This window comes from Marmota monax, unplaced genomic scaffold, assembly GCF_021218885.2.
Source record: "Marmota monax isolate L192 unplaced genomic scaffold, Marmota_monax_Labrador192_F-V1.1 WCK01_AAM20220418_F8-fsc00008, whole genome shotgun sequence".
NCBI classification, from domain to species: domain Eukaryota; kingdom Metazoa; phylum Chordata; class Mammalia; order Rodentia; family Sciuridae; genus Marmota; species Marmota monax.
The window spans coordinates 11,560,911-11,586,254 of record NW_026694432.1 but is presented as its reverse complement, the minus strand read 5'-3'; the positions used below and the strand labels follow the sequence as shown (position 1 = coordinate 11,586,254).

General features: G+C 40.8%; 1 protein-coding gene and 1 non-coding gene across 2 annotated transcripts; one reads left to right on the top strand and one right to left on the bottom strand.

Annotated features, from left to right (window-relative positions):
• Nucleotides 1–668: 668 nt before the first annotated feature.
• On the bottom strand, nucleotides 669–24,411 carry Sf3a3 (splicing factor 3a subunit 3). The gene is made up of 17 exons (XM_046469001.2): nucleotides 24,246–24,411; nucleotides 23,931–23,978; nucleotides 21,827–21,879; nucleotides 21,621–21,726; nucleotides 18,991–19,063; nucleotides 18,559–18,650; nucleotides 17,569–17,651; nucleotides 15,699–15,837; nucleotides 15,138–15,206; nucleotides 14,665–14,732; nucleotides 14,377–14,484; nucleotides 13,683–13,752; nucleotides 11,005–11,169; nucleotides 10,800–10,910; nucleotides 9,480–9,570; nucleotides 2,177–2,232; nucleotides 669–981 (listed from the first exon to the last, which is right to left on the bottom strand). The coding sequence occupies exons 1-17, from the start codon at nucleotides 24,339–24,341 to the stop codon at nucleotides 904–906; spliced, it is 1,506 nt and encodes a 501-aa protein (XP_046324957.1). The 5' UTR covers nucleotides 24,342–24,411; the 3' UTR covers nucleotides 669–903.
• On the top strand, nucleotides 8,501–8,571 carry Trnav-cac (transfer RNA valine (anticodon CAC)). Its single transcript has one exon. It is a non-coding gene; the product is annotated as a tRNA-Val (tRNA).
• Nucleotides 24,412–25,344: the final 933 nt, after the last annotated feature.

The window sequence follows — 25,344 nt, the reverse complement described above, 5'->3', positions numbered from 1 at the left end:
GTGGTGCTGAGAATCGAACCCAGTGCCTCACTTATGCCAGGCAAGCGGGCTACCACTTGAGCCACATCTGGAGCCCCATTCCATAGCTCTTTCTATTGGATACCAGATTCAGACCCTGGGACAGTTGCTCAACTCCACCCAAGATCTTAAAGGTTGGAGTTGGAGAACACAAGAATATTAGCTGCTTCTTGCAGTCAAAGAGGGATCTTGTAGAAGAAATAGGCAGACAGGATCACCAAAGACTCTCATTTTGAACCTGATCTAAATAAAAAAGGCAAACATTGGGGCCACACAGCGGTGGGGATGGAACCCAGGGCCTTTCACACAAAAGGCAAGTGCTCTGCCACTGAGTTAAATTCCAAGCCCCAAAATTAGTCCTTAAGAGGATCCCTTCCCACCCTCTCCATTTTTCCTGAGTATGAGCACTGATGACTGATTTCAACAAAGGGCAGGGATCACCCTTGAGTGATGCTCCTTTGGGGAAGTGACAGCAAAGGGGTGGGATGAGGAAAGAGGTTAGGTCGGAATTACCTAAGATAATATATTTGGCATTAACAAGTGCTCATTAAATCTCGGCTACTACTAAAGTTGGTGAAAAGATGTAGAAAAGCATTAATAACTAAAGTATTACATTAGTCCCAAATCTTGGGTTTCAGGAAAAAAACACATTTAGAACAAGGGATTAGTTTTATTTTCCCACAGGATTTTTTTTTTTTTAATATAAAACAAAGATAAAACACATCTCAACCCTGTAATCTGCCAGCATGCCTTGTTTCTACAAGATGCACGCTAGACCAGAAGACTATGTAGCAGAGTCTTTAAAAGCATTTGGTTGAGAGAAATAGAAAAAGCAGACCTCAGAGAAGCCTGGGCAAGCCCAAAGGCTGAGCTCTGTCCTGTGCTCTAGAGCAGTCCTTGTCTTTTCAGATCCTCATATGTCTTCTTATTCACAACATTCCCACTAGAGTCTTCATATTCTTCCTAAAAAGGAAGGGGTATACTTTGTTAGCTAAACCTCAAAAGAAACAACTAGAAATAATCTCTGGGTACCTGAGCTCACTTAATCAAATTCCATGGCATACCCTAGTACTACTACTTCTTTTTTTTTGGCACTAGGTATTGAACCCTGGGATGCTCTACCATTGAGCAATATCCCCAGCTCTTTTTAAATTTTGAAATTGAGTCTCACGAAGTTGCCCAGGCTGGCCTTGGATTTGTGATCCTCCTGCTTCAGCCTTCCGAGGTGGTGGGAAAAAAAGCATGCTCCATAGCACCTAGCTATACCTTAGTACTCTGAGTTTGGCGTTTATCTAAGACAGTCTTTCTCAACTGGGGTTCCATAGAGAATTAAATTCTCTTCTAGATATCCAGAAGGGTATAATACATTCTTAGGGTATCTGAGTTAAGAGTTCATTCTGATCACTTCCTGTGTTTAAAATAAGAAACTCTGGTTAAGAAAGGATGACCCAGGACAACATTTTTCAAATGGTTCCCAAGAACCCTGTCTTTGCCCAGGACTACTGCAGAGGCTGACAGGGAGGCCAAGAAGGCTGAGTTCCCCCACTTCCAGAATAATTCTTCTTTATATATTGGAGTTCTACACTACAGCTAGAAAGGTTTGTTCCCCTCATGCCCCACTAAAAAAGAAATTCTAAAACCCCAACCTCAAAGAAAGGGAGGCTATGGCCAGTCCCTGTGGAGCTTGGGGTCAGTCACTACCATATTTCATATACATGTCATTTCCCATCCCTGAAACCTGATGCTTGGATGATGATTGAGACCAAAAAGACATCTCCCACTCCTGTGACAGGTTCATTTCTTTTTTTTTTTTTTTTTGAGAGGTTCATTTCTTGTGGAATGTTTTTTTTTTCCCCCCAAAGGAGACCTGATTATGACATAAGATTCCTTAGTTTATTAATTCCCATGGAAGGACAAGAGATGGAGTCCACCTGCTTGCCATTCAATATTTCAATGGGAGAACACAATCTTTCTATAGATTCAAAGTGTAACAGATATCACAACTAAATTAGGTTCATACCTCAGGAGTCGACTGATAGACTTATCATATTATACTTGCTATTAAAGTAAACCAAGGACCACTTTCACCTCCCTTCTACATGGTGAGGGAACTCTGTCACCTGATGCTGTCCCCAAGGCTGTCCCCATTAACACCCACCTCAGTGTCAGGCTGCCATCTTTCTGAAGCCTTCTGAAGTTTCAGCTTGGCCCACACTGCAGGAGGAGAAATAAGCAGCAATCAGGACTCACTAGTGTCATTCCACTGGTAAATAGTGCCACAACACTCCCCACTCCCAGAAAGATCCCCCTCTCCTCTGCCTTTGAGACCTTTACCTGCTCTAAACTGGAATTTGGTTCTGAACTTCCTATAGACAAAACTTTTGATGCAAAATTTACCTGATATTGCTTTGTTTTGAAAGAAAAGGTAGTTCAAATATAACAAAAGATCTCTTAGAACTGAGAACTGACACTTTTGAACAAAGAAGTTAACGTGGAACAACCCTGGGAATTACAAAAGAAATCGATCTGCCTTCAAGTCCGTAAAGGAGAGGAAAATAATATTTGATACCATCAAATATATTTACTTAAAGTCTGGTACATATATTTCAAATTCAGAGAAAAAGAAGAGAAATACATGGGCCATATTATATTGTTATACGGTATGTATATACAAATACGTGACAATGAATTCCACCATTATATACAACTATAACACACCAATTTAAAAAAAGAGGAAAAAAAAAGCAAAAATATGGTAGCCAGAGTCTGAAAGGTAAAATGATTCAACAGACTACAGAGGCATTAAAATAAAAATTCTGACAATTCAAGAATAGATTATGTGTGGCACACATCTGTAATCCAAGCAGCCCAGGAGGCTGAGGTGGGAGGATCTTGAGTTCAAAAACCAGCCTTAGCAATTTTTGAGACTCTAAATATAAACAACAGGCTGCCAATGTGGCTGAGTGGTTAAGTGCCTCTGGGTTCAATTCCTGGTACCAAAATAACAAAATAAAACAAAAAACAATGGAGGAAAAGGGTAGAGCAGTAGTGGATATGTAACTCTTCACAGAAATCTGGAAGTCATTAGGAAAGAATGTGATCATCACTGGGGGCCTGAGTGAGTTCACTAAGAATAAGTCAAGCAAACTAACTCAATTTCCTGTTTTTGATGGGATATTGAACAATAAAAAAAAACCACAGATAGATAAGGGATATCATGATTTTAGTAAAGAAATTACTTTCACAGATAATATCCATGGATTTCCTTAAAAACATGTAAATTAACTATGCTACCATTATAAATAAGATGGAAATGTGGCTCAGGGGCAGAGCATTTTCCAAGCAAACATAAGCACCTCAAAAAACAAAAACAAAAACAACAAAGGAAAGCAGTACAGTATGGAGGAAGGAGAAAAGACTGTTTTAGGACAGTCATGGGTTTGACACCTGGCTTTTTCCATGTACAAGCTATTTGACTTTGGAAAAATTACCTAACTTCTATGGACTTTAGATTCTTTTGAAAACACAGGTAACCCACTACTTTACTGGTTTATTTATTTATTTATTTTTTTTTTTTTTTAAAGAGAGAGAGAGAGAGAGAGAGAGGGAGAGGGAGAGGGAAGGAGGGAGAGAGAGAATTTTTTTTAGTTATCGGCAGACATAACATCTTTGTATGTGGTGCTGAGGATCAAACCCGGGCCGCACGCATGCCAGGCGAGCACGCTACGGCTTGAGCCACATCCCCAGCCCTTTTTTAAAAATTTATTTTGTAGTTGTAGATGGACAGAATGCCTTTATTTGTTGATTTTTATATGGTACTGGGGGATCAAACCCAATGCCTCACACATGCTAGGCAAGAGCTCTGACCCTAAGCTACAGCTACAGCCCTCACTGGTTGTTCTTAAGACTAAGTATACAATCTCTTATTTATCACACACAGTAGGCACTTGATAAATGATAACTAGTAATATTAAACTTAATAAAAAACGAGTGACTTTAGATCTTACTCCTCAAACTCTAAAAATAGCCTAGAAATGAAGATGAGGGTGATGACAGCTTACATTTAGTCACTAGATACATGTTATGTTATGGTGTGGTTATGAACATTCACCCGCGCTATTACTTCACTTAAACTTCAAGACAACTTCATGAAGTAGATATAGTATTACCATCCCCCTCTTAATAGATGAAGAAATCAAGGAAAGCAACTTGCCCAGGAGTCTCACAGCTAGTTAAGTGGTGAAGTGTTAGCTTGAACTCCAATAGACTGATTCTCTGGATTTTTTTTTTTTTGTGTGTGTGTGTGTGGTGTTGGGGATTGAACCTAGGGCCTTGTGCATATGAGGCAAGCACTCTACCAATTGAGCTATATCCCCTGCCCCAAGAGACTGCTTCCGTGGAGTTCGCATTTTTTTTTTTTTAATTTAGTTATAGATGAACACAACACCTTTATTTTTATGTGATGCTGAGGATCAAACCCAGGTCCTCCCACATGCCAGGTAAATGCTCTATCACTGAGCCACAATCCTAGCCTTTTTTTTTTTTTTTTTTTGTGGGGGGAGTCACATCCTCACCCCCATTTTGTATTTTATTTAGAGACAAGGTCTCACTGAGTTGCTAAGTGCTGCTGAGGCTGCCTTTGAACTCCCAATCCTCCTGTCTTAGCCTCCTGAGCTGCTGGGTTACAGGCATGCACCACCACACCTGGCTCCTAACCCTGCATTCTTAACCACATGAAATTCTACTGGAAATGTTTTTGATCCAACTTCAACCTTGAACAGAACACATCAAAACATAGAGAACCTGACAGAATCCATCAACCAAATCCTAGGGTAAAGGGTCCTGAAAAGATGATGGGAAATTAAAAGCAGAAAAACAAATTTTTTTTGAACAAAATGATAAAGAATATAGATTGAAGACAAAACAATATCTACAGAATCATTATGGGAATGAAAAAAGCATAGAATTTACAGTGCTTCAGATAATCAAGATATAATCACCATGTATGGATAATTCAACCAAATAATATATATTAAAATATCTGTGCAAAATGGATAGTTTCAAGTCTACTATATAATTTGTGTAAATGAGAAGTATAAACAAACCTAACAAAAGCCAAGAAATTCTTCCCAGGAAAGGAAAAAATATAAATAGAGCAATTAATATACTTAGTATAAAAAGCTTAATACCTCTATATAACCAAGAGTATTGATGACTGGGTTAAAAACAGACAACACTTGCTGCCAAACTTTATTTTTATTACTTTTTAGAGACATGGACTTGCCAAGTTGCCAGGCTGGCCTTGAACTTACTATCTTTCTGCCTCAGCCTCCCAGGCAGCTGGGATTACAGGCATGTGTCACTGCCTGATGATGCCAAACTTTTGATGGCTGGGGAAAAGGTCTGAGTGTAACAGAACCTAAGAAACAATGTGACTCAGTAAAGGCAATGAGCAACAATGGGAGTGATTAATAAAGTTACAAAATTGAGTTTATGTGGCTTAAACAACACAATAAATTATATGCAAAGCTGGCAGAAATACAAGAAATAAAATTTAAGTATAAAATGTTCCTATCAGAATTAAATATGAATAGATTATAAAGTATAAAACTAAAGACTTGAACACTGCAGGAAGAACAAACCAATCCACATATGGAGAGAAGTACTTCTTTTCAACAAATCGTTGATATATATTTGGATGCAAAAATACAACATATCCTGGACTAGGGATGTATCTCAGTGGTACCAGCGCTTGCCTAGCAGGCTCAAGAGCCTGGGTTCCATCCCCAGCACCACAAAACAAAAACAAACAACAACAAAAAAACATATCCTAAAGACAGAAATTCTACACCTTTCAGCAAGGGCCAAGAAAAATAAAATTTTTAACGAGTTCAAAGTGTTCAAACAATCAGGATTAAAAGTACTCTTTTTTTTAAATATTTATTTATTTATTTTTAGTTTTCGGCCGACACAACATTTTTGTTTGTATGTGGTGCTGAGGATTGAACCCGGGGCGCACGCATGCCAGGCGAGCGCTCTACCGCTTGAGCCACATCCCCAGCCCTAAAAGTACTCTTTTATAAAAAATTTTATTAGTTATTGATGGACCTTTATTTGTTTAGATGTGGTGCTGAGAATCGAACCCATGCTAGGCAAGCACTCTACCACTGAGCCACAACCCTAGCCCCTGAAAGTACTCTTTAAAATAACTTTTATTTCTTGGTGCTTTAACACTGAGCCACAATCTGAGACCCGTTTTATATTTTATTTAGAGACAGTGTCTTGCTAAGTTGCTTGCTAAGTCTTGCTAAATTGCTGAGGCTGGCTTTGAACCTGGAATCCTGCCACAGCCTCCAGAGTCCCTGGGATTACAGGTGTGCACCACCGCAGCCCGCTTAATTACTTTTTTTTAAAAAATTATTTGTTCTTTTTAGTTATAAATGAGTGTGAAGTCTATTATGACATATTTATATAAACATGGCATATGTCTTATTCTAATTAGGATTCCAGTTTTGTGGGTGTAGAGGATGTTGCGATTCACTGAGTTGTATTCACACATGCACATAGGAAAGTTATGTCAGGTCCATTCCACTGTCTCTCCTATTCCTATCTCCCTCTTCCCTTTATTGTCCTTTCTCTGATCCACTGAACTTCTATTTCCCCCTCGCACCCCAACTGTTTAATTACTTTTTAAAACTAAAAAAATTGGCCACAGGGCATGTGTCTGTAAATTCCGACAACTTGGGAGGCTGAGGTATTCTTGGCAACTTTTTAAAAAATTTCTTATAGTTGTAGATGGAGAGCATGCCTTTATTTTATTAATGTGGTGCTAAGGATCAAACCCAGTGCCTCACACATGCTAGGCAAGTGCTCTGTCACTGAGCTACAGCTCCAGCCCCGTTGGCAACTTTTAGTGAGACTATATTTCAAAATAAAATAAAAAGTACAGAAAATACAGCTCAGTCACAGCACCCCTGGGTTCCATCCTCAGTACCAAGAAAAGAGCGAGCAAGCAAGGAAACAAGCTCAGAGAAAACATCTTTACTAAATAAAGCTCTAAGTACAACATATCAAAACCAGATATTTCTAATGAAGTCCTTATAGAATGACATTTAGTAAATGTTTGTATTAGAAAGAATAAAGCAAAAAAGAGAATAAAGTTCTTGATTAAAGATTTAAGAAAGGAATAAATAAGATCACAGAAAGCATTAATAGGAAAAATAATAAAACTCAGAATAGAAATGAAACATGTGGTTCTCTACTTTGTCATAAGAAATTACGATAGTTATTAAATAAACATCTTCTTAGAGCAGTTCCTTGTATAAAGGACTACATATCTGTGTAAAATAGCAAGTTTCAAGCAACAGAAAAGAATATAGCACATAATCTAATCCATTTTATGTCATAAATATGGTTCTGATCACTAAACTTGACTATGTCTCAAAAAGAAAAAAAAAAAAATAGCTTATCTTATTTATGGATATAAATACAAAACTTCTAAACAGAATCCTAACAAGTTAAATCAGTACATTAAATTATCTATTGTCTAGTATGAAACAACTTAGGAATGCTGTTATATTCAATTCCTGAGAAAAGAAAAAGTGGTAAAATCTTATAATTATTTTAACAACTTCTGAGAAATACTTGCCTTTCTTCAACTACACCTATTTTACAAGTTAGTACAAGCGGGGTGCAGTAGTGCTCACTTGGAATCCCAGCAGCTTGGAAAGCTGAGGCAGGAGGATCTTGAGTTCAAAGCCAGGGCTTGATCTAAGCTTATTCTTATGTCCTGAAGAGTAATAAACTAACTAAGAAGAGTAATAAATTAACTAAGGCAAATTGTAGGAAATAAGAAATACAGAAAAATGAACTGTGGAGCTGGGGTTGTGGCTCAGTGCTAGAGCATGTGTGGGGCACTGGGTTCGATTCTCAGCACTGCATATAAAAATAAAATAAATAAAATAAAGGGCCATAAACAACTGAAAACAAAACTATGATCTCTTTTTTTTAATATAAGCTTTTTTTTTGGTTATAGATGGTCATAATATCTTTATTTATTTTTATATGGCGCTGAGGATCCAACCCAGTGCCACACATGCTAAGTAAGTGCTCTACCACTGAGCCACAACCGCAGCCCCTTGTGATCTATTTATTAGTGCTGCAGAAATAAAAAAATACATCTAAAGATAAGAATGCATTCAAAATATGGTGTTGATTCATTCTATGAAATTTTATTACTACTTTAATTTTCTCCCAACAAAGTAAAGGGCAAAAATGGGAAAGTAAAGAAGCTAATTAGGAGGGCTGGGGATGTGGCTCAAGTGGTAGTGCGCTCGCCTGGCATGCGTGCGGCCCAGGTTCGATCCTCAGCACCACATACAAAGATGTTGTGTCCGCCGAAAACAAACTAAAAAATAAATATTAAAAAATTCTCTCTCTCTCTCTTAAAAAAAAACAAAAAGAAGCTAATTAGGGGGGCTGAGGATATAGCTCAGTTGGTAGAGTGCTTGCCTCACATGCACAAGACCCTGGGTTCAATCCCCAGTACCACCACCAAAAAAAAAAAAAAAAAAAAAGCAGCAGCTAATTAGGTAATATGGCAATAAGACATGTTATGACTCTTACTGGAAACACTTGTGATCCTATTTGGAAAATTATTAAGGAAAGGTATGAAAGCAAGGAGAGAAGTCCCCAAAGCTAACTACACACAAAAAATGCAGTGAAGAGTCCCCAGAATCCATGGGTTAAATCAGGATCAAGGAGCTCTTCAGGGAGTTACTTCTATTTGGGTTGGCCATGGAGCACCTGACAACCTCAGATGGGAGCCAAGGGAGCTGGCCGGGCAAGAAAGCTGAGCAGCGGGCTGAGTGCAGCAGAGAGTAAGCACCTATAATTTAACAGTGGAGTGGTAAAGTCCCTTTTTTCTCAGTTTTATCAGCCTCAAGTGAAACTTGACAGAAAAGAGATGAATTAGAAAGAAAAGAGTCTGCCAGGAACATGTTAATGGTAGAAAAAACTACTACTGTCAGGAAGGTAGGAAGCCTTGGACTGAGGGACCCTGGGTGCTTCGGCAGCACATTTCCTGATGTGCACTCCACTTCACTCTTTCTCCACAAAGCATTTCTACTTTTCCCCCTTTATATCAGTGGTTCTTAAATTAAAACCAATTCATAAAAATAAAAATACGATCATTCACTCAATCTTGCATACAGGGGAGTTCACAAACTCAGGTTAATCAAAAGCCTTGTTATAACTCTGCTCTGGGCTCTTCTCAAGGGGGGAAATAATCAATACTGCTAACTCACTCCCTTCAAAAAAGCAGTAATTATTTGAATGCTCTAGCTTTTATATATCCACAGCCTACTGCCCCTGGACCTAGATACACCAGGTACTGGGAGAGTGAGTCGCAAGAGAAGTGGCCACTTGGTCTGGACTAGAGAGCAGTCAACAAGCTTACTTACAGGAGACAGCATCTTCAATCTGTGTCACATTAGCAAAGTGGGCAGTGTTTGGGATGCCCAAACACCTCATGCCATGGGCATGACGCCATTCCTGGAACAGAAAAACAAAAGAACAATGTAAAATGGAAAAAAATGAAGCAGAGCACTAACTCTATTTTATTCATAAACTCTACCCTGAACCTGTGCAAAAGACTCCCAACTAAAGGCAGCATTCTTTTAGTGGTTTATATTTATAAATAGCTGGCTATGACTGACAATAGATTGATATTTCTTTTTTTCTTTTTGGTACAGGGATTGAACTCAGGGGCACTCAACCACTGAGCCACATCCCCAGCCCTATTCTGTAATAGTTGCTTATCGCCTCACTGAGGCTGGCTTTGAACTCTCAATCCTCCTGCTTCAGCCTCCTGAGCTGCTGGGATTACAGGCATGTACCACTGTGCCTGGCTGGGTTGATATTTCAAAGCCAAACTGCACAGTCTCAGATTTACAAAACCTAGATTCTAGATTCAATTGTCTTACAGACAAAATCTCTGGGTCAAACCACAGAAAAACAATTCTAACCTGTAGCCTACTGTGCTGTGGGAGAAGCTGACAGCCCTAGCAACATCCACCACCAGCATAAGGGATATGATGGCAGGTAGGCATCATCTTTGTAAGTAAAGGAGAACATAGTATTAGGTAGAAGAGAGGATGTGAAAGAGAGTAGGGAGAGATGCTAAAATAATGACAATTTGGGCTCTCGGATGGCAAACGACATGGGCTTTATTCTAGATGCCAAACCCAATCATTCAGTGGTATTAAGAAAGATTCAGAGCAAGAGACTCAGAAGAAAGGACCCTAGGATCAACTAGCAGCATGGATCTAGGGGAGTTAATACAAATTCACCATCCTTGGTCTAGCATATGGAAATGTTCCTTTCAAGTACTAAGAACTGAAGGCAGAAATGATTCAAGGGTGAGTCCATTTTCTAGAGTACTACCCAGATAGTGCCTTGTCTCAAGAATTGCTTGATAAATTTCAGAACCTTGCAGAGTAATAACCTAGGGTCAGAAATGATCTAAGATGCTAGCAGAAACAAAAGAGAAATAAAAGAATAGCAAGAGGAAACCGAAATGATGTCCAATAGCTGAGTGGTAGAATGCTTCCAGAAACCGTCTCAGGTATTCAAGGCAAGCATTGGTGCCAAGGGCCAAATGCCATGGATTCTTTTTCCCTTCAGCTCTAGACACTAGGGGTCCTCGTGGGTTGCTTCTGTCCTTCTCTAAAGGTCTCATGTTTCTGCTTCATTCTCAGGAAATAAGGCTCTGAATTCCTTACAGCAAAGTGCCGCTGGAAGGCCTTAGGCCCTCGGTAGGTGTAGTTTCCACAAATCTCACAGTTGTAGTTGATATTCAGGCCATGAAGCTTATACAGCCAGTAGGGAATGGGCTAAAAGAAACCAAATGAAAAAAAGCATCAGTTTACTAAGGTTTGTATCTGCTTAAAGGTTGGGGAGTGGAGAAAGTGGTAGTGTGGGACTAACTTTGCCATCCCAGCCGAGGGGCAGGTTTTTGGGGTTGTAAATGATCTCATTCTCTTCATCTTCACTTTCACTCTCACTAATCTGCTCTTCCTCCTCCTCTTCTCGCTCTTCTCCAGTCCTGGCTTGCTTGCGTTGTACATTTTCATGAGTAAGTTGTCGCTGTTCCTAAGGAAGGTCATAAATGAAAAGGAAAGTCGGGACAAGGTAGTGCAGAACAAGAACGGAAATTTCCTATAACCCTTGCTGACACCTCATTTCCAAGGATTAGGTTCTCTGTTTAGAATAGGGCAAGTCCTGCCATCTTACCAGAACTCCTTTTCAGCAGGCCCTACTGAAACATTTCCTGAACCAGTCATTTCTTCTTCCTGCTGTTACTATCCTAATCAAGGTGATGAACTTCCAACTCATTCCAGGTATCCCCATTCCAAACCAGTTTCAATTTTGCTGCCATATCTATCTATTAATAAAAGCAAATCCAATGGTGTACTGTCCTCCTTAAGGATTTTTTTTCCCCTTCTTTTCTTTTTGCAGTGTCAGAGATTGAACCCACAGCCTCACACAAGCCAGGTAAGCACTCTACCACAGTGCAATACCCCCAGCCCTTGAAGAATTTTATTGGTTTCCTACAGTTTATAGGACAGTTTAGACGAAGTCCAAATTTCCATCATAATTCTCCAAAATTTTCTCTGGCCACTCCTTCCCTGTCAAAGCATACTCCCGACCAACTAACTTATTTCAGGAAGATGCAATTTCCTTTCATAATGTTGTACCTGTGTCCTTGCTGTTTCCTCTAACTTGAAACACCTTTTCTCCCTCTTTTTGCTTAGAAAACTAAATCTCAGTGTATTATGCCATGTTCACATTATAATTATTTGTCTCCCTTGACAACAATATGAGTTTAAGGACAAGAGCCCATGAGAATATACACTATTGTACCCCAAAATTTAGCATAATGTCTGGAAATCAACAGATGTCAATCAATGGCAAAAATCTTATTGGTGCATGAGAGCAACTTCTGGAAACCACTAGTTGAAATTGGAATTCCAAAGAGAGGTGCCACCTCCTGGCAGGCAAGGTGAGATGCTCTCAGAGAAGGGAGACAGTAGTGGATATTGTGTCAATAGCATGATGCCCATGGCCACCTAGCCAATCTTCAGAGGACTGGTAACTCAGTCTGCTGAACATACTAGGACAGCCAAGTTTGTTCACTATGGACAATGTGTGTACTCAGGGTTTAATATCTGGCTAGCCTTTCACTGAGAGCAATCATAAGAGAATCAACAAGTTCCACAGCCACAAAATAGCAGGGTCCTCAAACAAGGGCAGAATGAACATGTCTATGGCAACTGACAAAGATATGTAAACAAATTCTCTGGGCCAGCTCTGAGAGCACCTGCAAAGGGAATTGCTCCAAGAGCAGCTGGGAATTGCACATAGCAGACATGCCAGAATAGATTGTATGGAGGACTCCCTGAGACTATGCATCTTCTCTGAATGAATATAGCACTTTCTTCCCCTTCTCTTCTCAGAAAGGAAGAGATGTGGGGCTGGAGAAATAGCTCAGTTGGTAGAGTGCTTGCCTTGTATGCACTAGGCCCTGAGTTAATCCCCAGCACTAAAAAAAAGAGAGAAAGAAAGAGATGTTCCTCTCATTCCTCCTCCTTTCTCTTGAGACAGGCATCCCGGGCAGGCAAGGCCTTTCTCCCCTCTAACCATCTTTCAACACTTAAGAGAACATAAAAGCATGTTTATAGCCAGCTTTCTGCTGCACCAGGCTACCCTACCCAAATTTCTCAGAATCTTCCTGACATCTAAGAAAAGCCTTTCCACAATACTTCATACCAAAAGCTTCTGTGGGTGGCTTTTTTCTTACTTGTCTTTTGACAATCTGCTTCTTGTGCCACCCCTTGCATATGTTGAAGTTCAGGCAAAGAGTTTGTACTGTTACGGATACTATGTTGGCAGGGGAATCTATTCTCTTTACCTGGTCTTACAGGAATTGGGCAGCTGTGGGAATATTACCCAACAACAGAACAGGAATCTACAGAAGGTTCAAGGACAAGAGAATCCTATTTTGTACTGAACTAATTTATTACCTACTCCTTCCTCTTATGACCTGGGGTTGGTGGAGCAGGGGGTCGGCGGGGGGAAGGGGCGAGGTGGGGAACCTACCCCTTCTCTCTTACTCCTATTCATAGCCCCCAGCTGTGGGAGACCATCCTTGCACATGACTGAGATTCTTCCCCAGCTGGGTGTGAGGTGTTCAGTCGAAGAAATGTGGCAGAGCTTTCCCCACCTTTCTTGGGTTTGAGAATGTGTCCGTGTGGAGGCGCATCTTACCACTATCCTGGGATCCAATCACCTCATCTGACCTTGCAACAATGACCCCCTTGACCTTCATTGGATGGGATTTTCCCCAGCATTTTTAGTTCCCCAATAAAAGCCCTCTCCCTAGCACATTTTCTCTTTCTCTCTCTCTCTCTCTCTGGCCTCTTCTGTAAAACCTCGCTGCCCCCCTGGGGAGCTTGAGGCTGAGAGCTCGAGGAGCCATCCAGGAGCTGGTTTAAAGGTAAAACTGTGTGTCTGTGTCTTTAATTTAACCTCCCTGAGAATTTAACCGAGTGACTGAACTGTTCCTGTCTGTGCTGGCCGCGGACTAAACCCAGCAGAGTACTCACCCCAAGAATCTCCACATATTCATAAATCTGGGCTTCCAGGAAAGCAATGTCTTTGTTCCTCTCAGTGTCTCTAAGAATAAGAAACAAGCTGTATCACTCAGGAGTTCTTTCTTTCACCCCGAACTTTGTTTCCTCAGTCTGGGAACATTTATATTATATTTGCATTAAAAATTACAAGCATAGAAGAAAATCGCTATGAAAACTAATGCTCTGTTCATTTTAGGACTCAAGGAAGTCCTGAGATTATTTCTTAGAATGCATGGAGGCTTCCCTTTTGAACTCACCCACAAGATGAGAGACCTGTTAAGACCATTTCAATTGACATCATTATATTTATGAAGGAAATGTGGTAAAGAAGAACCAGCTCTGCATGTAGGCAGACCTGGGTCAAAAACACTAACTCTTGCTACTTAGTAACTGCAAGACACAGTTACTGCACTCTACAATTTTTCTGAAACCTCATCTGAAAAATCAGGATAATAACTACTTTTCAGGGTTGTTGTGAAAATTGGAAAAAAATATAAAAAGGACTGGGGATGTAGCTCAGTGATAAGGCACCCCTAAGTTCGATCCCTAGCACCAAAATACATACACACATAAGTAGATAGATAGACGAAAATTCTCCACTGTGGTAAAATTCTGCATGGGAACAAAATTTGAGAATTACAGCAAATGTGCCACCTGAGCCACTCACCGCTTAGTGCCCTTTGATTTTGGATTTTTTGCAAACAGAGAGGTGTCAAGAGATTCCAGGGACTTTCCTTTGGTGCTGAATAGCCTCTGGGCTCGCTCTTCTAGGGTCCTAAAAGGATAGGAAGAGCAGGGCAGAGAACATCAGGGTGACTTTACTACACAGTTTTGCTTTTTTTTTTTTTTTTTTTGAAAGATGGGGTGACAAAAAAAAAGTAATCAGCTACTTATAGGATCACACAAACATGAAAAACAAGACAGCTTTGATGGAAAAAAAACAACAGTCTCTTACCCACCACATTTCAGGCCTAAAGCTAAGAGTGCAGACTTCAATCTGTCCAGACCCAGGGAAGCCAACTCCTGTACAAAGAAATAAGTTACTAGATTATATGGATACATTTTGGTAAACTACTAATTCAGGCTGATGGATCTGAGTTCTTAAGGGTATGGCTAGAGCACACATTCCATACCTAATCCTCTAGCAGAAAGCTGAAACTCTTCACAGGACTGACACGGTAGTCATATTCATACTTAACTGGTCGTATTCCCTTACCACTACTATAGCTTAATGTACAAGAATCATTTTGGAGTTTTCAGACTACTTAGATACAATTTTTTCTTTTTATGTTCCACATTCCTTATAGATACCTGCTCCCACAAAATGGTGACTTATATTATTAGAGTCAAGGCATTAAAGACAGGAAAGAAAATTATTCCTTTGTAAGAGGAACAGGTGAGACCAGTACTGCTGCTACAAAGACCTACCTCCCAGGAGGAAAATGCAGAAAGGTCAAGATGGGCTCCAGCATGGGTCAGGGCACTGCTTGTCTCTTTCTGCCAAGAACAATAATATGATGTTTATTAAGATTCAGGCAAAGGGAACCATTAAAATTATTAGGTACTGGATGGCTTCCTTCTTATACATATATGTTAATGAGGATCAAGTTCCTATGGAAACAAGGCAAAAAAGCACATGATCCAGTCTTTCCCTCGAAATTCCAGAAAAACTCAAACTTATTCCCAGGAGTGAAAACATATAGATTGCTACCACAAAATCTGATACGTTTTTGGTTAGCAGGAACCACACAGCAATTGTGATGTAGCTGATAAAAATACTGGGCCCATGCAAATGGTCCCTGATAAACTCTGTCACAGAGTACACAAAGAAAATCCAGCACACTTGGTAGGGAACACCTCATGGCCAGTGCTGATACCAAGGGACTGGCATCCAATGGCCTGAAGTGGAGGCTCAAGATTAAAATACAACAATTAGTTCAATTCTCTGGCTCATCCTCCACTTGCACCTCCAACACCAAGGAAGCTCACCGGCCATCCAGGAAAGGTTCCATTATCCCACTTCTTCTCAAACTCAGTCTGAATCTTCCCAAAAAGTTCGTTCTGATCTTGAAGGGGTTTCACTCTATCTGTGTAATCCTGAAGGTACTCAAGCAGCATCTCTAGGTATCTACAGAGGAACACGCAATACAGAGAAAGCAAACAGGGTTTCTATCTTTGATATATTTCTATGCCCTGTAGACTATACTTAAAATTCTAATAGTAATAGTTTTTGAGATAACACTCATTATATTATTATTATTATTATTATTTTTTTGGCAGTGCTGGGATTAAAACCAGGGCTTCATGCCTGCTAGACAAATGTACAACCACTGAGTTACACCCCTAGCCTACTTCTCAACTTTTGTGGGGAGGGGCACTGGGGATTCAACCCAGGAGTGCTTTATCACTAAACTACATCCCCATTCCCTTTTATTTATTTCGGGGCAGGGTTTCTTGCAAAGGTGCTGAGCCTGGCCTTGAACTTACAATCTTCCCACCTCAGTCTCCCTGGTCACTAAATACAGGCATGTGTTACCACACTTGGCCAAATACTTTTTTCTTTTTGTGTTCTAGGAACTAAACCCATGGCCTCATGCATGCTAGGCAAATGCTCTCCCACCACGCTATATCCCTTATATTTGTTGTAAATAAACAGAATGCTTTTATTTTATTTATTTTATGAGGTGTTAAGGATCGAACCCAGTGCCTCACCCATACTTGACAAGCACTCTGCCACTGAGCTATGGCACTAGCCTGTCCACATACTTATTATGGTACCGGGAATTGAACCCAGAGTGCTTAGCCATATCCCTGGCCCTTTTTTCTTTTTTTTTTTTTAAGTTATACATGGGCACAATATTTTTGTTTATTTATTTTTATGTGGTGCTGAGGATCGAATCCAGTGCCTCACATATGTGAGGCAAGTGCTCTGTCACTGAGCAACAACCCCAGCCCATCCCTGGCCCTTTTTATATTTTAGTTTGAGACAGGGTCTTGCTGAGTTGCTGAGACTGGCTTTGAATTCATGATCCTCCTGCCTCAGCCTTCCGCACTGCTGGGATTACAGGTGTGCGCCATTGCACCCAGCTCCCATGCTTATTTTTAAATGAGCTTATAAATTTACTTTTTCCAACATGATTTTAATTCTCTTCTTCCCTACCTCCTTTCATCCTTATGACATAATGACAAGACAAAGGTCTTAATTTAATCCACAAATGAAAGATTTTAGGTAAAAGAAAATGAAAAGAGATTAGGAGTACAGGATCACTAATCAGGGGCATTATTAACACAAACATAAGCTTCCATTTAATATCACATCCAGGCACCTCACTTCAGCTGCAAGCTGAGAAAGTCTAATTTTTCCTATTAAACTCCAAAAACAGAGTTCCCTGAACAGGAGACTTCCTCCTATAATTAGAAAAAAAAATAAAAACAGTATTGGCAACAAATAAACCCTTTTTCAAAGCCAGAGTATTCAAATGCTTTAAAACCATCATAGCCGGGCATGGTGGAGCAATTGAGGATGCTGAGGCAGGAGGATCGCCAAGTTCAAAGCCAGTCTCAGCAATTTAGCAAGGCGCTAAGCAACTCAGTGAGACCCTGTCTCCAATAAAATACAAAATAGGGTTAGGGATGTGGCTTAGTGGTCAAGTGCCCTGAGTTCAATCACCAGTAACTGCCCCTCCTCCAAAAAAAATCCCAAGAAAACCATATCATTTGTAATACTTATTCTCATCCTCCAATAAACCTGGAAGTCATTCATGTGCACCTTTTAGGCAAAAAAATTCAGAACTTCCCTTAAACTTGACATTATCCTCTAATCCAATCTGGCACAGACCTGGAAGCTGTGAATGCCTACCTCTTATACTCTGCATTCTTCCTTTCTTTAGGAATGTCAAATAACTGGTCAAAGATGGACAGGTATGTGATATAATCCAGCTTCTGCAAAGAAGAAAGGCCAAAAGAATCAGTTAAGTGATTACATTAAGTTACAATACAAGGGCTGGGGATGTGGCTCAAGCGGTAGCGTGCTCGCCTGGCACGCGTGCGGCCCGGGTTCGATCCTCAGCACCACATACAAACAAAGATGTTGTGTCCGCCAAAAACTAAAAAATAAATATTAAAATTCTCTCTCTTTCTAAAAAAAAAATCTTAAAAAAGTTACAATACAACCTCAAATAAGTGAGATCAAAATTGAGTATTCTTGGGGCTGAGGGGTGCAGCTCAGAGGTAGAGTTGGAGTTGATTGTCTGGTATGTGCTGAGGGTCTGGGTTAGATTCCCAGCACTGCACAACAGCAACAACAAACTCACAAGTGAAAACTGAGTATTTACTAATAAAGTAACAAGGCCTAGCTCACTTTAGTTTTTCTTCCTCCCATTTAATTCCTACAAGTGTTAATCCCACTGACTCATGTAGACTATCAGACATAAACAACTCTACAAAATAAAGATCGAGTCAATGAACAGTAAACGAAAAGAAACATTTGTCTAACATTGGTAAAAATCATGTTGCAACTCCCACACACTCAGCATTGTGTTCACCCGACACAGGAATCTGATCAGTACTTAAGGATTAAAAAATATATTTCTTTTACAAAAATAAAATACGCTTGTTGCATTAATAAACTAATATGAATAAAATAATACACTTATTGTATTTATAGTAGAATCTTGATTTTAATTTTCAATACCATTTCATTCCAAGAAAGTTTATCACCTCTTTTAATTTATTCAACAGTTACATAACACAAGGAAAATGCTCTAATTGCTTCATGTCTAGATATTCAACATAACGTCCTGACTTAGTTCCTAGAATGAGAACCTCTCCCCCTCCTCCCGGGCCTTACCTCAGATGCCTTCAGGTTAATGTACTTGAGGTAACAGTCATGGAGGTCAAGGTACCGTCCATATCCCTCTTCATCTGTGAATTCTACCAGGTCTAAAAGGAATCAGGAATATCAATGGTTTGAATACTTACAGACCTGCCTTTTCAAATGAACTGCCTGTCCCAAGTTCCATGAGGCACCAAACCCAAATGTCCTCCCTAAAAGTGAAAAGTCCTTAGCTTTCCAAGCTGTTGAATTTGAATTTGGATAGGACACAACGAACAAATTTGCACATGACCCATTCAGGATGCCAATCTAGCCCAGAAACCAGTAAAAGGAAAACCAGCATGAAAACCTTGTTATCAATTTCTCTGAGGTCCTGTGGGCAATCTGAGCTCTGTCATTAACCTGTACTTTTTCTAGTGATGAAGGAAAATGTTAAGCCTTACTTACTTTGTGCCTCTTCGCTTGGATTCTCACGAGCTTTCAGGAGCTCCTCAAATTCCACGGACATAGGCACGCAGATCTGAGGGAAAAGAGAAAAAAGCTCAGGTGGGTGTGTCAATGTAAAAGTTTTAATGCCACAGAAAAGGGGATTACAGAAAGTTGGACTTTTTTTTTTTTTTTAATGGTGCTGGGGATTGAACTTAAGGCTTTGTGCACACAAGGCAAATGTTCTTACTACTGAGCTACACCCCCAGGCTAGAAAGTTGGACTTCTGACATTTGGTCTTGATTTTTCATACAGAACCTACAACTAATCTTTAGCTAACTCACAGCCTTCCTCACTCCTTCTCTTTACCTGGGATTAAACCCATCCAGGGCATTACACATTCTAGGCGAGTGCTCTATCATTAAGCTACATCCTCTGCCCTTTTAAAATTTTATTTTGGGACAGGGTTTTGCTAAGTTGTTGAGGCTGACCTCAAACTTGCAATTCTCCTGCTTCAGCCTCCTGAATAGCTAGGATTATAAGCTGTTCTACTTACCCAGCTTCTTTTCCTTTTTTGTATTGTTTGTTTGACTAAAAGCTGCTGAAGTGCTGCTACAGTGCAGTAGAGCATGCCTATAAACTAAGGAGGGAGGATGGTAAGTTTGAGGTCGGCCTGGGACTCTGTCTCAAAATAAAATACAAAGGAGTGGCTCAGTGGTAGAGTGCTTGCCTAGCACATGTGAGGCACAAGTTCGATCCTCAGCACCACATAAAAATAAATAAACAAAAATAATAGCAGATGGGGCTGGAGTTGTGGCTCAGAGGTAGAGCACTCACCTAGCATGCGTGAGGCACTGGGTTCGATCCTCAGCACCAGATAAAACTAAAAAATAATTATTAAAAAATAATAGCAGAGGGAGTAAAAAAAAAAAAAAAAGGCAGTACCACACACAAAAAAAACCTTGATATTATTGCTCTCTATATACAAATATATATATATATTATTTAATTTTTATTCCTCATCACCTTTCAACCGTGGCTGAAATAAGGTAAACACATTGAATGGTACTCATGTCTTCTCCCTGGTTAGCAGACCATACTCTGTCCTCCAAAAAGGGTTCCATATGTGTGAGAATATATACCTCCATACTACTTCAATAAATAGCTTCTCCTTTCTGGTATTTTTATGTCTTCCTTTTTCCATCTGTTCCTGCCCTATCTTCTGACTCTCGTGTTTTTCCTCCTCTATTTCCTTCCAGCCTCTCACACACATGTTCCACACTCTACACTTCTACTTACCCATTATCTACCTTTATCCCATGACCAGATTTCATTCCCATTACCCCAATAAAACAACAATCCTGGCAGCAACCAATCAACAACAGTTGACACCATAACTGCCTTTCTAATAGGATCTTTGTAATGAAAGTCCTCCTAAGCTCTTTTCTGTTAACTACTGTAAGTGTGCTCTATGGCACACAGAAAAGCTCTGACAGTCTCCTTTCATATTCTTTCTCTCCCAGAATGCTGTGATTAATAGCTTCGACCATCAAGTCCATGTGATGATTCCCCAAATGTAAATCAAATCTCTCACATGAGCCCTAATCACCTAACTCAAACTGCTCACAAGACACCTGTAACTAGATATAACACTACTTAAAAATCTATACACGTAAAAACCTGTTGTCTACTCTTTCTTCCTTATTTTTATCAAGAGAACAAACAACTTTCCAGTTCTACAGGCATAAAGGTTCAAAGTAATCTTTGTCTCAGTCTTTTCCACTCTTCCCTGAGTCAAGTCTTACTCCCACTACTCTCACAATTCCTTTGGTCAGCAGTGCAAGATGCTTAGTGGGTTCCAGACAACTGAATCATAATCCCTACTCCCTATAATCCTAAGAATACAGCAGGACAGACAGTCATTCTCACAAAATATGATAGGTTCATAAAGAAGAATCAATTTGAGGGCTGGGATTGTGGCTCAGTGGTACAGCGCTCGCCTAGCACATGTGAGGCCCTGGGTTTGATCTTCAACACCACATAAAAATAAATAAAATAAAGACATTGTGTCCAACTAAAAAATAAATATATTAAAAAAAAAAAAGGATCAATTTGAAGGAGGCAGACTAGGAAGATATTTCATGAAATATCTTCCTCTGGGCCGAATCTTAAAAGTGAGTACAGTATCTCTGTGTTAGTTGGATCTTCTAAGTAGAAGATGTCAAGATAGTTTGGAGCACAAACAATTTATTAGGAGTGAGAGAGTACTTGTGAAAGATTAGGAGAAAACAGGACTTGGTAGAGAGAGACTAGATACAGATTTGACAAAATCTTGATCAACCCAATGAGAAGCTCTGTAGCAACGATCACTCAACAAAGGAGCCTCAAAATGGACAGAAACAGGCAGGCCCTAGGGTCCCTACCATGCTCTCACTGGCTGAGGGCTGCGAGGATGAGTGTGCTTTGATTTAAAAGTTGAGGGGGATCCTAAAAAAAACTGTAATAGAATGTCAGCTAACTAAGCTCCTTGCAGCTAAATGGCAAGTTCTTTCTTGAAGGGACATTTGAACCGCACACTTTCATTTTCCTAATATTGTTTCTTTAGTATTCTCTTTGGGTAGGTTGGGAGAAAATACTTTCTGAGGTCATACCTCATTTGGGTGCTTCCGATGGAATTCTTTTATTTGCTTGAGTCTGTTATAGAATTCAGCAAACTCATTGGGTCCTGAAATAGCATTAAGCTCCTCCTTTCGTAATCTGCAATTTCAAGAAAAATCCAAAGAGCACACAAAATCAGTCTCTTAACTAGGGCTCCTCAAAAGCATTAACTCCTGGACCATCTATGACTGTTACTTACCCGTCTTTATCATCATACAAATCCCTCAGGTTCCCACTGACCTCCATATATCTCTGAAAGATAATTGCAAACCATCAGAATGAAACTATTTGTGCAACCGTAGAGCTAAGCAACCAACAAGGGCTGTTTGGTCAAACCCCAGGAAAACCTCATGAGATATGGCCTTAAAAGTTCCTGTGCTTTCTAACAACTTTAAGAGACAATTTGGTTCCTGGTTAGTATTTAAAAACAGGTTGATATGATGAAGTGATGTGATTTGAAGAGTGGAAGAGAGCACCAATTTTTACATACAACTAACTTTTGTGTATGAGATTCATCCCCCTTTGACCCAACAGACATTCCCACCTAAGACCCTCAAAGATAAAATGGTGGTCCAAGAGATTCAAAAAGCTTGAATAAGGAATACATAAGCTAAATAAAACATCACATAGCTTCCTTTGGAGTCAAAGAATATTAACTCAAGATGGTACAGGTGTGTGGGAGGCCATCCTTGCATGTGATTTGAGTTACCTCCCTGGCTGGGTGAGAGGCACTTAGGCACATTTTGTGTCCAGAGCTTTCCCCACCCTTCTCAGGTCCAAAGGCTTGTCCATGTTGAGGCATGTCTGACCACTACCCCGAAGACCCAATCGTCGCCCCTGACCTTGGGATGCTGCCCCCCTTAATCTTCATTGGATGGGATTCTCCCCAGAATTTTTTGTTCCCTAACAAAAGTCCACTCCCTGGCGTGTTCTCTCTATCTCGCTAGCCTCTTCAGTAATCCTCGCTACCACAATAGGTGGCTAGAGGCTGGAGCTAGGAGGAGCCGTCCTGGAGCTGGTTTAAAGGTAATTAGAGTCTTGTCTCTTTAATTCAAAACTCCCTAGTGGTTTCTCACGTCTTGAACCTTCATTTATGAAGCCAGCGCGGGTCGTGGGCTAAACAGGTGATAGTCACTTCTCCAAAACTTTTGGGACTAGATTTGTTTTCAAATTTAGAATAAGAAAGATATGTTGCTGGGGGATGTGATAGAAGGCATTCCTAACATGTTTAAGGCCCTGGGTTTGGGCTTTACTATTGAGCTACATCCCAAACTTTTTTATTTTGAGACATGGTCTCACTAAGTTGCTCAGGGCCTCCCTAAATTGCCAAGGCTGGTCTTGAACTTGGGATCCTCCTGCCTCAGTCTTCTAAGTTGCTGGGATTACAGATGTATGCCATTGTGCCAAAGCTGAGCATATATTAACAATTCTGCACTTCAAGCCCTAGCACAAGCACATGCACCAGCGCGCGCACACACACACACACACACACACACACACAAATCTGCAATAACACTTATGTGTTATTTAATTAAATGGGATAAAGACCGCAAAAAGCCTCCCATTGATTCAGACCAGGTTTAAATGCCAAAGGAGATCTGGTAAAGAGTTATCACCAAATGAATTGTCTCCTCCTCCCCCCAAAAAGTATTCCTTGGTTTTCAGAGCATTTTGGATTTGAGAACTTATATAAGGGTCTGGAGTCCTATAATCTAATTATCTCCTAAAAATCATAAGCTCTGCATAGGCCTTTCATTATTTTCTAAATAGATATCAAATATACTTAAAAGCAAAAAGTATAATATGACAAGCCTCCATTTAACCATCAACCAGCCTTAATACTTAAGATAAGAAATACTTAAAATAAGAAATTGCATTATCAACAGGAAAAAGCAGTTTAGAAACCAAAAGCAGTTTGGAAGCCAAAAATACTATTAAAACAGTATCCTGGGAGGAAAAACACAAGTATATAGCATTCCTCTGTTTTTGAGAAGAGACGGTTATCTTCTGCACCAGAGTCACGGATACCTAAAAACTACTCTTTACACCCCCACAGGATTCGACATGCTGTAAAGATCATCTTCTCGAGCGAGGAAGAATGAATGAGTTCCCCAAGTAGAGAAGTGAGGAAAGGACGCCGCAGCACCCTCACATTCAGCAGCCTATGGACAACCTAAGCAGACAACCCGCGACTGGCCAACTCGGTTACCTTTGACCAGGGCTCACGCTGAGACCCCGCAGCTCACCTGCCCTCTTTTCCTGCCCACCCCGACCCAAGAGGAAGCAGAGAGCGGGACACTCACATCTTGCATGGCCCGGGTGCGGTGGTCGGAGTTGATCTGGTCCCGGAGCTGAAGAAAGGTAAACGGTGACACAGGAGCCGTTAGTTTGAGTTCTGGAGTAGGAAAGGCCGCTCGAGCGGGGCGGAGCTTACTCGTTCAGGTCTTAGCGGCTGCAGCAGAGGAGCCTCCAGGCTGCTGGGCCCCAGGAGGACGGGACCCCGGCGGGAGCCGGGAGGCAGCTCCGGCAGCAGGCGGGGAGAGTGCGGGGAGGATCTGGGGCCCAAGGGAGCGCTCAGAGGTTAAACACGGCCCAGCCCCTGACTAGGACCCACTCACCGTGGACTTCTTAGTGAGCATCTCTTTGGCCATGACGTCCATGAGCCGTTCTTTCTCTTCATGGTATCGCCGCTGCTGCTCCAGAATTGTCTCCATCTTCCCTTCGCCGCGACACCTCAATTCCGACCACCAACACGGCCGGAAGCAGTTCCTGCCGCCTTACGCGCTTGCGTCCCCACGCTGTGCATCCGACTACACCAAAGTTCCGCGAATCCCGGAAGTGCCTCGGGGACTCGAAAAATGAACACCAGGAGGAAATTCAGTCTGGGATGCCGAGATGGCAACAGTGCCACCTGCTGGTCAGTGAGGTGAAGGAGTGATGCCCAGAGGTTCGCAGGTGCCTCTAGGGGGCATAGAAAATCTAAGAACCTGAGGATAAGCGGGCTCTGGTTTTCCTGTGGTTTACTGGGGCCAGCTGGGCAGTCAGGGACTGAGTAATTGAAGAGTAGGGATGGGAGTTGGGAAACTGGAACTTGAACCTTTTTGCTTTCAGTGTGACCTCTGATAACGTTTTTCTCTTCTCTGGACCTCTGTGTCTTCGTCAGTAAAATGGGGATGATGGTGTTTTTTAACAAAATTCATATGTGGAAACAACTTCCTAGTCATTAGCAGGGGACTCATTAAATAAAATATCCTGGCAGTGAAACGCTGTAGAGCCTTTTAAAATGAAGGCAAGCCGGACTCAAACACTTGTAACCCAACTACTTGGGAGATTTAGGAGGATTGCATGTTCAAGGCCAACCTCAGCGACGCAGTGAGGCCTTTTCTCAAAATAAAGAAATTAAAAGGGCTGAGGAGGTAGCTCAGTGGTAGAGCACCCTGGGTTCAACCCCCAATATGGATTTTTAAAAATCCATTCTGAGAAATGAAAACATATATCCATATGTTCATAACATTACTCCACAAAATTGATGCAATCTGATTCCACCAGCTGGTGAATGGATAAACATAATGTGGTACCACATACAATGGGCTATTGTTCAGCAATAAAGGAATGCCACAAAGATGAGCCATGAAAATATCATTCTACATAAAGAAGATAAACTCAAAAATCACACAGTGTATGTACAGATGAAATGTACACAACAGCAAATCCATG